This window comes from Natrix helvetica, assembly GCF_964273705.1.
Source record: "Natrix helvetica genome assembly, chromosome: 3".
Lineage (NCBI taxonomy): Eukaryota > Metazoa > Chordata > Lepidosauria > Squamata > Natricidae > Natrix > Natrix helvetica.
The window spans coordinates 100959214-100972608 of record NC_138549.1 but is presented as its reverse complement, the minus strand read 5'-3'; the positions used below and the strand labels follow the sequence as shown (position 1 = coordinate 100972608).

The window sequence follows — 13395 nt, the reverse complement described above, 5'->3', positions numbered from 1 at the left end:
TTGGTCACGTGGTGGGGAGGGCAACGGTCTGGGAACGCCTGTCGCCTGGGCTGAGATCGAAAGCGCGGGAGTTTCGCCGACTGGGTTCTTCGCCCTGCTGTTGAACGAAGGCGTGCCGTGGAAAAGCCGCGTTCGGCCGGAAAAAAAAGGAGCGTCGGAGTTAGAGTTATGTGCGCTGTTTCCAACTAGCAAATTGGGCATCTCACACGAATACAGAGCATCGGAGCGGATTCGCTGTTGGGAGTCCCCGCGTGGAGCTACAACAGGAGAGGCGGACTTAAAACAAAACTCAGAAGAATCGGGTGTACTACTAGTCAAGGTACGAACAATTCCCCCCTCCCCCGTTTCTTGAAAAAATAAATAAATGCTGTAAATAACGAAGCTTTCTTGTTCTTGAGTCATTCCTAAGACTCCTTGGGCTGATCCCTACGATCATTTAACCAAGATACCAGAAGTGGTTTGTCGTTCCTTGCGGCTTAGAAAAAGTGATATAAGTGAACGGATGCCTTTTTTTGGTGTGTGTTTTTTGTGTTTTGAGTTTGGCGAACAGGCTCCGAAATGGCCAGGCTACAATCTCTTGCTTGCTGCAATCTGGCTTTGAATGCAGGCTAGTCTGGCGTCTCAAAAAACGGGTGGGGGTTTCTGCTCTTGTCTTTTCGTTGCCAGACTGTTTAACTTTCTTTAACGTTAACTTGATGCAGAATGGGAAGGGTCTGCATACTGGTAAATGGGAAGGTTCTGCATACTGGTATTGTAGTTTATATACCGTAGATCAAATCATGTTGGGGTTTTTTTTCTACTGTAGGAAGTTAGCGCCCATCCCCCATATTAACAAGGCAGAATATTTCCCCTAAAAAGAGAAGTAGAAACTCGGAGAGGCAAAAGCTCAGTGTCCCTCCCCCACCTTTGTTAATGGGCCATTAAAGCCTGGGCCGGACTATTCTACATAACAAACATCCTATTTCATTGTCCTTCATTGCACCACCCACCAAGTTTCAACCAAACTTAGCACACAGACAACCTACAAAGCTAGCTATAACCTCTGACAGCAACCAATCAGGATACTCTTCCTGTCCCCCAGGAAGTTCAAAGCCCAGGGAGGGCATAAAACCCAGGGACTTTCAGCATCTTTTCCCTTTTCACCCAGGAACTCCAAGGCATGTGATCCTGTCCACTATTAAACCATTTTTCCAAACAGCCTCCATGTTTCCAGTGTCTTTTCCCCCACTTGGAACTGAACCCAGATGGACATTTCTTCCAACGCTATTTGATCAGTACCAGCATATTTTTGTGATTTTTGGCTTATCTTTTACAATTTTTTCTTTTGATTCTAATTATTGCCTACTCCTTATGCTATAATTTTCTCTGATGATTGTAGTAATACGTTGTAAAACTTTGTATTTTTTATTACATGTTCTTACTTGGTTATTGATGCATACACTTTAAAATATGTTTTGGTACAATATCTTGCAATCTTTGATAAAGGATATTAATGTCCAAAATAAATATTATTATTGTAATATATTAAAATAAAACATTTTTAACTTAATGTTTTAACATTTTGACTCCCGGAATAAGCGCTTGGTCTTATTTTCGGGGACGTCTTATTATTTTTGAGATGCAGGAGGCAGCAAGCATGGTCACCTCATGGCTGCTGCTGTGTTGCAATATTTTTGGGGAGGGCTTATTTTCAGGGAAACGGTGTGTTATAAAACTTTGCATTCTTTATTGCATGTCCTTGCTTGGTTATCAATGCATAAACTTTTCAGTAAGTTTTTGTACAATATCTTTTTTTTTGCAGTAGCCCTTAAAAGGATGAAAAGGCAACAGAGTTTGGCAGTTTTTTTCAATAAGAAACCAAAATTGGAATCACTTGTATCAGAATTGGCCTTGGATGATACAAAACGGTCACAAGCAGAACCACTCCAACCTGAAGAAAGCAGCACGTCAGGTATAGAAGTAAAAAACGATAACTCCAAAATTAAAGAGATACAACAAACTTCTCCAAGGAAAAAAATGAAAGAAAATTCTTCATCAGAAGCTCATAACATTGGTAAAGAGAACTTAAAACAATATTTTTTTGTTTTGTCCCAACTGTTGGCTTACTTTTTACAATTTTTTCTTTTGATTCTAATTGTTGCCTATTCTTTTATTCTATAATTTCCGCTGGTGATTGTAGTAATACCGTGTTTCCCAGAAAATAAGACAGGGCCTTATTTTCTTTTGACTCCCGCAATAAGCGCCTGGTCTTATTTTCGGGGAGGTCTTATTATTTTTGAGATGCAGGAGGCGGCAAGCATGGTCACCTCATGGCTGCTGCTGTGTTGCAATATTTTTGGGGAGGGCTTATTTTCAAGGAAACGGTGCGTTATAAAACTTTGCATTCTTTATTGCATGTCCTTGCTTGGTTATCAATGCATAAACTTTTCAATACGTTTTTGTACAATATCTTGTAATCTTTGATAAAGGGTATTAAATGTCCATAAATAAATATTCTATTGAAACAATTTTTTTTGCAGTAGCCCTTAAAAGGATGAAGAGGCAACAGAGCTTGACAGATTTTTTCAATAAGAAACCAAAATCTGAATCATTTGTATCAGAATTGGCCTTGGATGGTACAAAGCAGTCACAAGCACAACCACTCCAACCTGAAGAAAGCATCACATCAATTATTGAAGTAAATGATAACTCCAAAATTAAAGAGATACAACAAGCTTCTCCAAGGAAAAAAATGAAAGAAAATTTTTCATCAGAAGCTCATAACATTTGTAAACAGAACTTAAAACAATGTGAGCAGGATTCAATGACCAAAGGAAAGATGAATGAAAAATATTTACGTATTTGTAAAGTATTTAATACAATTTACAGCCTAGCCAAAAAATGTAAACCGTTTTCAGACATAACAAAAGAGATAGAAGTGCAAATTAAAAATGGATTAGATATGGGAATAGGGTTACATTCACGTAAAACTATTGTGAAAGTAGTTGATTTCATTGCAAAGGAAATTAAAAAAGAAATATTTACTAAAATTATTGAAAATAATCTGAACATTACTTTGATTATTGACGAAATTTTGATGATATCTTCCAAACCAGTTGTTATAGTTTTCTTAAAAGTTGAGGATTCAGTTACATCACCAACAATTTTCGTTGAGTTAATTGAATTGGAAAAACAAGATGCAGACACAATATATTCTGCAGTTATGGAAAGTTTAAATAATGTTGGGCTTGTTAAGAACTACCTAGAAAAAAATTTAATAGGATTTTGCTCTGATGGTGCCAGCGGTCTCCTTGGGAGAAAATCTGGAGTGAGTACTAGGATAGAAAAAGAGTTTCCAAACATCATAATATGGCATGGTTTAAACCATCGCCTCCATCTTGGTTTAGATGATTTAATGAAGGAAATAAAGCAGGTAAATAATTTTAAAATATTTATTGATAAGATGCATACTATTTTTCATCAATCCAATAAAAACCAAACTGAACTTACCAAAATATCTGAACAACTTGGAATTGAACTTATAAAGATTGGTAGAGCTTTGGAACCATGGGCTGCCTGTACTTTAAGATCAATCCTAGCTGTGTGGCACGCATATCCAGTGTTACAGGACTATTTTTATTCAAATGAAAAGTACTTGGGTATGGCTACCCGTCTTGAGAATATATATGTTATAACTGATTTGGCCTTGATGATTGATATTTTAAATGAAATTTCTTTTCTTTCAAATGCACTGCAAGCAAGAGATATGGACATAGTAAAGGCTGAAAAACTCATGATAAGATCTATGAAAGCATTTCAAGTGCTTGGAAAGGAAAAGGGTGCATATGAAAAAAAAGTTGATGAATTAATTACTTCAGAAACCTTCAAAAATATAAAATTTGTAGAAAATCAGCAATTTGTCAGACTTCCTCGGGAAAGACTTTTAGAAAATATCGTAATGAATTTGGAAAAAATGCTAATGGATTGCGAATATTTAAACGCACGTTGTAACCAGTTTGAAAACAGTAGTATATTACAATTTCTCAAGTTTTTGGACCCAGATTATTGGAATACTGAAGAAGTATGTGTTCCATGGATGGACGCTGAATACCAATTGGACCTTTTTGATTACATTTTTAATTACGAAATTCGTATTAATGATTATCGAGATTATGTGGAAAATGTTTTAAATTCCCGGAAGCGTGCAATTCCGAAAAGTGTTCAAAGAGCTATAAATATTATCAGAACAATTATTGTAAGTTCAGTAGAGGTTGAAAGCATTTTTTCAAAGATCAACATGATATGTTCAGGGAAGAGAAGTCGCCTAACTGTTTCTAACATATCAAACATGATGACTATTAGTCTAATCGGCCTACCTCCAAAGGAATGGGATCCTATTCCTACAGTGAAAAAATGGTTAAGGAAGAATCGCAGAGCCAATAAAGCTTGGATAAGAGTAAAGAAAATTGCAAGTTAGGACGCCAATCAAGAAGCAATATGGAAATACCTCACATCACAGTTTTATTGTTTTTTGTTGGGTATTTAAGATTATTTCATTAATATTTTAAAAGTCTTATAATCTAGTTTTGTGTACCTCTAATTGTTTTATTTAAGTATTAAATGCTTGAAATAATAAACAACCTTTTGGTATATGTTTTTTAAATACTTGAAACGGTCATTAGGGCAGAAATTATTTGAATCCCACCACTGCAGGTAGCCATCAACATGGCTACCAGAATTATAGTTGTAAGTCATGCTGGTCATTAAGTAGATCATCATGTGATCATGCATAATTTTACAGCCTTAGTTTTGGTGGTTGTAAGCAAATGCCACGGTCATTAAGCAAACTCATTGTCTGCATTAGGTTCTCTTTCGACAAAAGCCAGAAGTAAATGTTGGTATGTAGTCTATGTATTAGACCCCAGTGTAAAAACAAAAGTTTTCATATAAAAATGATTAAATGTCTAAAATATGTCTCCCTAACTCCCTAACTAAGATGACGGGTGCCCATTTCTTCTTTTCTGCCCCCCTCTTTTTCCTGGCCATCGTTCTTCATTTGTCTTATGCCCTTTTTTACTTTTTGTATTGGTTTTTTTTAATGCTTAATGTAAACCACCCAGAATTGCTGGCAATTTAGCAACATATAAATTTAATGCAATGTATTATGGTTTGATGTACAGTCAGCCAGATGTTCGGGTTTGGCATTTTTAAACACCTATCCACTATTATTACTGGATTTGGCATTTTAGTCCATTTATGAGTTCTTCCCAAGGACCTGTGATAGGCAGGTGTTGCTTAATAATTCATTCTGAATTAAATCCAGCAAAAACTAGAGTACAACATTCATGTCCTATTATAATATTGAGTTCAAATAAGATGAAATCTTCAGTTTCCTGAATTATATAAACGGCAGAATAGCTGGGATTGTTGCTGGTTGATACATACACTAGACTAGAATATGAGTCAGCCAATGTAGAGAGATTCACATCAGAATAGTCAGACTTAAACTCAACCTGCCTCTCTCTTATAATTTATTTTATGAGACATACAATATGTTTGAGCATGCATGTGCCCAAAACTCCTGAGGAAAGAGATTTAATTCAACATATAATTTCCCACATAATTTTCTCTTCCTGTTAAACTAGTGTATGACAGCAAAGAGATGCAATAACTGGGTCTGCTTTATATTTCTTTTGCTAAGTAACAGCCCACCAGAGCATATACAGTAGGATAGTACTGTAATTAAGAATTAAAATTTTAGGATTATTCCAGGAAGCCTTAAGTAAAATCTCATTTACACACGGGGTATGAAAACCTTTGCTGGTTTCCTATGATTGGCAACCCTACAGTTCTGTCATTGTCATCCAAAGCAGCAGATTTTATTTTTAAAAAACCCTACAGTACAAAGGATAATACGCGCCGAAAACATTTATATTTGTAATTGTGACACTTCATTTCAACAGTAGAACTTTTTTATTTTTGACCCTCAAGAGTTAAAAAGTGTTCAGTAACCCATTGCTAAATGCCTCCTTTCAACACTTGAGTTACATACATAAAGTTTTATATTATTAATTTTTTTAATGTAGAAACCTGTATTTTTATGTCTGTTTTTATATTCGTAGTTTTTATCCGATGGGTGTGCTGTGCTGTTGCTATTGGTGAGACAGGCAGCTTTATGAAGTTGATAAATAACTAACAAATACGTAAATTCTAGTTATCTGATAAAGCTATGCAATAATATGGATTTGAAGGAAACCTGCATGTATCACCTAAAACATCTGTCTTTCCATGGCAGCTATGCAATTTTAGGGAAACTGATACTTATAACAGCTTTTGGTTGTTCACTGAAGTTCTGGTGATTTTTTAAATATGAAGTCATTATGTTCATCTGCTAATTCCTGGAATCTCTATGCATCTTAAGATGCCAAGTATAGAATTAAAAATATCATTCACTCCAATAGGGGCTCAGCTTGGGCTCGGGACTGGAGAATAACTCGTAAATGATCTTGATACCAAATCTCTGTTGCCAGAATATGATTCTCTTTATCTTAAGATCGATCAAATACGATGATCTCCATAAGGTACGTTAAAATTCCTGATGGAAAGCATTTTTGTGTTATAAAGCAGTTCTAAATCTTTCTCTTAAGAAACTCCCTTCAGCTCAACAATAATTAAAAAAATAAAGGCTCCCAGAAATTGGAAAGGAACTCTTTATTTTCTTTGCTGCAAATCAAGCTCCTATCATTTTTCTATTGACAAACAGATCTTTTCTTGCAATATGAAACTAGCTATAGCCTTTGACCATTCATGTTCCTTATAGAATTCTATTCCAGATTGCTAAGACATTTTTTTCAAATGCCTGTTTGAAGCCTCCTTTCCATACCAACTATACCTAAGCAACCACAGCTGTTTAGGCCTACTTCAAGTAGGCAACTAACCTACCTAGTTTAAGAGTACAACTATTTATTTTATTTATTTATTTCTTCGCACTTCTAGACCGCCCCCTCTCCCAAAAGGGACTCAGAGCGGTGTACAGTCCACACAGCAAATACATAAGTGAATAAATATAAATATAAATATGGAGGAGGTTAAAAGGATTAAAAGAACTGTACAGCGAGAATATAAATATGGCTTTAAAACCCCTAAAATCAATTAAATTTAAAACAATACCCTTAAAATACCAGTTAAAGTATATTTCCAGGAGGACTGTGCTCTCTCAGAGGTTATTTAATACACAATTAAAATATAGTCCTACATTATTTATGGACTGGATCCTGATTGAGATAATGGCATTTTTTACTGTTGCTTCCTGCATTTTTGAAATCTAAAGAAGAAAACCAAGCTGGGCCCAAGTGCCAGACAATTTTTTGGTGGCTGTTGCCAAGGTCTGGAGTTAATAATTAATTTTGCTGTGACTGATCCAAGGGACTACTTTTTGGAAAATACTATCACAAACTGTCCTGAGGCAATTTTTTTCAATAATTCCAATTTGATTCTGCCCCATTATACTTTTATCATTGTGGCTTTATTAATAAAGCAATTCAGATAGTCCTCGACTTACACAGTTCATTTAGTGACCATTCAAAGTTTCAAAGGCATTGAAAAAAGTGACATGATTGTTTTTCAGTCTTACAACCATTGCAGCATCTCCATGATCACATGATCAAAATTCAGATGCTTGGCAACTGACTCATATTTATGACGGCTTGTAGGGTCCTGGAGTCATGCGATCACCTTGTGCGACCTTCTGACAAGCAAAGTCAATAGAAAAGCCAGACACGTAACAACGTTCTAACTTAATAACTGCAATTATTCACTTAATATTTGTGTCAAGAAAGGTTACAAAATGGGACAAAATTCCCTTAAGTGTCTCACTTAGCAGCAGAAATTTTTGGGCTCAATTGTGGTCATAGGTCAAGGACTACCTGTAGATGTGTACACGAAAGTCAGTCTCATTGATCTAATGAAGTCTACTTCCGAAGAAGCAGATACAATTAATTGTAACCCACTTTAAGATCAGTGGTTGAAAACCTAATTATAAATTTGACTCATCATCATCTCAAACCAGACCTTTAAAACTAATACTGTAGTACAATCCTAGAATATATATAGGAACCCCACTCATTTCAATGAAATGTACTAGGTATGAATAATATTTCAGCCTACCTTGGCAGTTGTTTTATCCATGTCTGAGTTTAATCATGTGATAGAAGGGAGGGGAGTATTGGTCACTATCTTTTGGCCCAAACGCATGCATAGAATAGTAATGGCTGCACTACTTATGATCCTAGTAAAATTAATTCTTTATAATAGTTTTGTACAACTCCAGGTATATGCAAACTAGTGTGAACAAATGTTTCATTGAAATTAATAGAATTTGCATTTAGTAATCCTGATTAAGCATCACTAAGTGATAACCCCCATCACATCTGCTTCTATTGCTTTTATTCCTGTGCCTTTAGCAGCATATAATATTCCTGAAGAAAAGTAGCACACAGATTTCTACATGTCGATCTGCCTTTAAAAGCAGGAGAAAAGGGCAAGATTTGATTTTTAGTTGGTAAATTTGTTCCTAAGTAGACAACAATACATTTATTAAGTGGGTGGAATGTGACACACTATTTCTTTTAGATTATTAGATCTGTAAATGAATATCTAAAGGAGATGTGAATAGAGAACTTCAATGTTTGACATACAGATGCAAGTTTCTAAAATCTTTTTATGGGTCAATGTTCCTCTATTCTGTTAAATGCAAACCGTGGTTCAAGGTCTAATAGAATATTTGGTGACCTTAAAGTCAAATTATATAAGACAAATCCCATCCTGTTGTGCAATATGAAGAAACTGCCAACTACAGATGAAGGACATTGTTACTGTGCCAAATTGTGAGAAAACCATCACATTTTGCAACGGGTGTGGAGAAGAAAAAGTGGTACCACTTTCAATTCTCATCCTTTGATTGGACAATATACACACTATCTCCACAGGATACCATCTTAAGTTATCTCTTGTGACTTGGAGATGTCAATACTTGCCATTATATTGAAACAAATTTTAAAAATAGTAAACAATATATGTTCAAAGCAATCACAATTTGTTGGAATGAAGTAGAAGGGATATCAAGTTATTTTATAAAGACAGGGCAACATTTACAAATCATTGTTGCCAATGGTCATTTATTTTTGATATAAAATAAGAGTAATATTCCCTGACCCACTTAAGGACCAAAATAAATATAAACCTTAATCTACAATTTTCCTATCACATCACATTACAGGTCAAACTGTATGGCTGTTTGTTTAAGAATTTATTTGCACAAATGTCCCATTAGTTTTGGTTCTAAAATTGTGGAAGATACTGAAAAATATCTATGGACTTTCAAGTTCCACAGTATCATAAATAAATTGCAAAATAATTCTTACTACCCTTTCATGAAATTTTATATAATTAGGATTATCTATATTTGAAAAGTATTGCATATTAATCACTCAGTCAATTGTAAAAATATGAGAGAATGGTTTTCCAGGATTGTGGTATATCTTCTTCAGTTATCACATGGAAAATTGTTATCCTGCATTACAGTTAACAAGAATTCTAAAGTGGGGGATTTACAGGAAGAAAGCCTTCTTTGCTGTTGTCCCCATCCTTTGGAACATTCTTCTCCCCTTTGTCTTTATAAAATGATTGTCTTTCATAAATGGGGGAACATCACAGTGGAGATGGTTGATTTGACTAACAATAGATCCCACCTCCCTATCTTTAATTGGATTGTAATGTTTGGCTTGTTTTAACTTATTTATTGTGTGTGTGTGTGTGTGTGTGTGTGTGTGTGTGTGTGTTTTGTATAGTCTTTGACAAAACTTCAACAGCCTTCCATAGCCTCTAATGCCTTCTCCATACTAGATGCTGACACAGGACTTGGTCCATTTCACATCCTTCAAAGCCGAGAATGCAGCGTCTTCACTTCCAGCTGCATCCAGAGGCTTCCCCACCCAACTGTACTTCCAGTCCTCTGATTAATACATTGCCAGGATCATTCATGGAACACAAAGCAGGAGATAAAGCTCTTCATCACTTCTTCAAAACCCTCAATATTGTCCTTATTCAGGCTTCACATTTAAGGCTGCAACTTCAGTCTTGCCAGCCAATAGCCAGAGTTCGGGGAGGCCAGGAATGGCAGCCTTTCTCATCCACAGATTTCTGCAATGGATGCGTTGCTTCTTGCTGTCCAAGACTTTTTGGGATCATGATTAATTCAGAGAAAGATGACCATCAGGATAAATGCATTCTTCTTCTTCCTCTCCCCCTTCCCCCCACCATCCCCCAATACATGATGATGTTACTTGTTGAAGTTTCTTTGGAAATAGCCGGAGGCGAATTTTTAAAAGGGAAATGCACCCCAACTCCGGCCGCACAATGAACTCCAACACTGCGGGAACCGGTGAGAGGCGGTGGAAGGAATCCCCTTCGCACGCTCCGCCGGGCTCTTTCCCTACCCAGTCTCCGCGTTCCCTCCCTTCCTCTCTCCTATTGATCCCGGAGGATGGGAAGGCGGCATCCCAACCAGCGATCGATCCGGCGTGGCAGCGCCAACCCCCGGTGCCCCTCGCCAAGTTTGCCAGTCCTTCGACCCGAGGACTAACCCGGGCACCGGGCGCGCGCCTCGCTCCTGCGCCAATCGGACGCCGGGATCGGGCCAGCATTATGGCGGGATAGGGCTACTGCCGGGTCTCCACCCATCGCGCTGTGATGCGACACTCCGGCCAGCCAACCCGAGCCGAGCGTCCCCGCCTTAAGGCAATAGCTGATCCTGCCACCCAGAGGAAGCCGGTAAAGGAGCAACTCGCCGCGGTATTGCGCCAGCCGAGTCCGAGAGCGGTGCCCAGATCGCTCGCTCGCTCGCTCGCTCGCTCCTTCACTCGCTTCCCCATCCGATCCTCCGGCCGTTTCGTGGGAGGGGAGCACCTGTCGCGGGCAGAATGGAAGATGCGAAAGAGAGCCGCTCAGGTTTCCTGCCGCCTTTTAAGCACTTCGCCACGCAGGCGATCCACGTGGGGCAAGAACCCGAACAATGGAGCTCGCTGGCCGTGGTGCCCCCCATTTCTCTCGCGACCACCTTCAAGCAGCGGGCGCCCGGGCAGCACAGCGTGAGTGAGGATGGAGGGGGTGTGGGGGGGGTGTGGGTGTGTGTGTGGGAGGGAGGGAGGGAGATGGACCGTTTTCTCTCCCTTTTGGCCGACTGCGGTTGAACCCGCGGAGACTTGCGACATCTCGAAAGTAAGCCAGGGCACCTTCCGAGGATTACAAGCGGTGAGGGTTTTTTCTTTCTTTTCCGGCCAACGCATCACTGAAGCAAACTCCTGCCTCGAGCGCCGGCATCTGTTCCTCTAAGGGGAATTGCACAATATGTGCTCCCAGAGTAGCTGCCGTCCGGATCTCTTCTCAAGCCTCTGGTACTAGTTTCCTAACGCTATATTTTCGGTCCCTGTTCCTGCGATCTTCCTCAGAAGGCTGCAGTCGTTTTTGTTTTAAACGAGGCAAGAAGGAACATATGTTTGAGCCTCTTCTATTCTGGCTCATTAAAATACAGGGTCACAGTTGTCCATTCTAAAAAAATCACAGAACGACTAAAAATCGGAGGGGAAAGAAAGATGATTGTGGGTGTGCAAAATGTTAATGATAGTAGCTCCTAGTCATTTTTGTCAAGTCACTGGGCAGTCTAAAGGCCAAAATAGGGGATGGATCGTGTGTGTGTGTGTGTGTGTGTGTGTGTGTGTGTGTGTGTGTGTGTGAGAGAGAGAGAGAGAGAGAGAGAGAGAGGGGGGGGGGAGGGAGAGAAAGAAAGAAAGAGAGTGGGGGAGGAGAGGCAGTGCAATAGCCCTAATATATATCTACTTTCAGTTAGTCCTTTTGGTCTTCTTGATAAAAATGAGCAATCTGTTTTCCTCTCCAATCCTGGAACCACACTGTAAAACAACAATATTTCCAGAGTTCAGGACATAAATACCATTAATTAATTCAAAGTACAGGCCAGCAGATTCTGATTCTGTGTAAGAAAAGCATCCTAACAACAGGAATAGTTGTTAATGGGACTTATGCAGAATACTGGATGGAATGCAGTAGCCATCTGCTAGTGATGCTATAATTTTTGTTTTCTATGGCATCTTCCAGTTCTATAATTCTCTAGGAATAAAATACTTCCTGACATTTGACATGTACACTTTTAAAGAAAAGACTAAATTGAGATCCAGTGTGGAAACCAGGGAGAAAGAGGTAAATTTTGCCAAACAACAAAGAAAGAGGATGTGTCCCAACTGCATATGTGGGATTTGTTTCAAAATAAAATCCCTTAGGTGTGGTCTGTGGGTTGTTTTCCTTTTTTGGAATTGACACTGCTTGTCCATATGGCAAATTTTTCAGACTTTTGCAATGTAGGACATGCCCTATTATTCTCCCAACTCCTGCATGCATAAAAAAAATTCCACTAGAGAAATAAGTTAGACTTTCAAGGCACAGAAAGTTGGACTTTCAGCTGCCTTTTATTGGGGTTAAAATCCCAAAGCCTACTTGAATTTGCAGCTGGTATATTTGTGCAGCTAAGTCTGGCCTGCTAACTGCATTCATTTTTGGAGATCTTAGAACTGGACACTGTAACACATGCTTGAATTATATCCCATTTCAAATCCTGCTCTGCTTTTCAAATGCATTCAGCTGAACCCGAATATTGCAGACTACTGGCCTCTGACCAAGCCCAATTATAGGAGCATGTAACTCTTATGTAACAACTACTATCCATTTCTGTGGAGAGTTTAAAGGAGTTACTATGACCTTTAAGATCTGGTTTGGGAACCAGCTCTTCAAGAAGCCACACTTGTATCTGCTGGGGTTTAAGTTTCTCTTGTGAAGATCTTCTGTGTCTCATATTGATCAGTGATATACAGTATTTGATTAAACTATGGGGGACAACGACTCAGATCTTGCTGGTGGTATCTATACTAATTGTTTGCTTGGTAGAAATATAAAATTTTCAAAATACAATCTAAATTTTCTTTAGATTGACTTTGATGTCCAAGGTGGCTTGTTTTAAACATTTTAAATGATGGTTTTTTTAAAAAAAAGTTCATTCCCAGTTCCATGTTATAAAAATCATAGTGAAACTTCCAACTCACTATATAAATGATATTTGCATTTGTATAGCTAAAGTATTTAATCGATGTTGAAATTCTGGAATCTGAAGATAGTTCTGAGTAATTTGAAGGAAATGCTCACTCACTTTAACTCCGAAAACACTTAAGGGCAGGGCAAAACAAACTCACCTTGCTATTCTCTCTCTTCACTACAACATGAAATTACATAAATAAGTAGCAACCATCCAAAATACTGTTTTAGTTAATCACATGGCCAAAATATCATGTT

At 38.1% G+C, this 13395-nt stretch overlaps 2 protein-coding genes across 4 annotated transcripts in view; both read left to right on the top strand.

The window, feature by feature from the left end:
* The window catches only part of CTH (cystathionine gamma-lyase), a 414207-nt gene that overhangs the window by 374304 nt on the left and 26508 nt on the right, over positions 1-13395 (top strand). Inside the window, exon 2 of one of the 2 annotated variants that reach the window (XM_081949031.1) lies at positions 10861-11126. In XM_081949031.1, the coding sequence (XP_081805157.1) occupies positions 10959-11126 (168 nt within the window). In that variant the 5' untranslated portion in view covers positions 10861-10958. Of the gene's footprint in view, positions 1-10801; positions 11127-13395 lie in introns of those variants that run through there. The other variant, XM_081949030.1, reaches the window with a different exon arrangement.
* On the top strand, positions 9-4609 carry LOC309389011 (E3 SUMO-protein ligase KIAA1586-like). Of its 2 annotated transcripts, none has more exons than XM_081946892.1 (3): positions 9-319; positions 1805-2053; positions 2520-4609. In XM_081946892.1, the coding sequence occupies exons 2-3, from the start codon at positions 1816-1818 to the stop codon at positions 4454-4456; spliced, it is 2175 nt and encodes a 724-aa protein (XP_081803018.1). In that variant the 5' UTR covers positions 9-319; positions 1805-1815; the 3' UTR covers positions 4457-4609. The 2 variants fall into 2 exon arrangements, with proteins under 2 accessions (XP_081803018.1, XP_081803017.1); XM_081946891.1 differs by having other exon boundaries at positions 10-319; positions 1802-2053.

What these genes read in the sequence shown, in the direction of transcription:
- LOC309389011 (XM_081946892.1), top strand. Translation starts at nt 1,816, where the DNA reads ATGAAAAGGCAACAGAGTTTGGCAGTTTTTTTCAATAAGAAACCAAAA. An exon ending in ATCAGAAGCTCATAACATTG is followed by an intron (nt 2,054 to 2,519) that starts GTAAAGAGAACT and finishes TTTTTTTTGCAG; the next exon opens with TAGCCCTTAAAAGGATGAAG.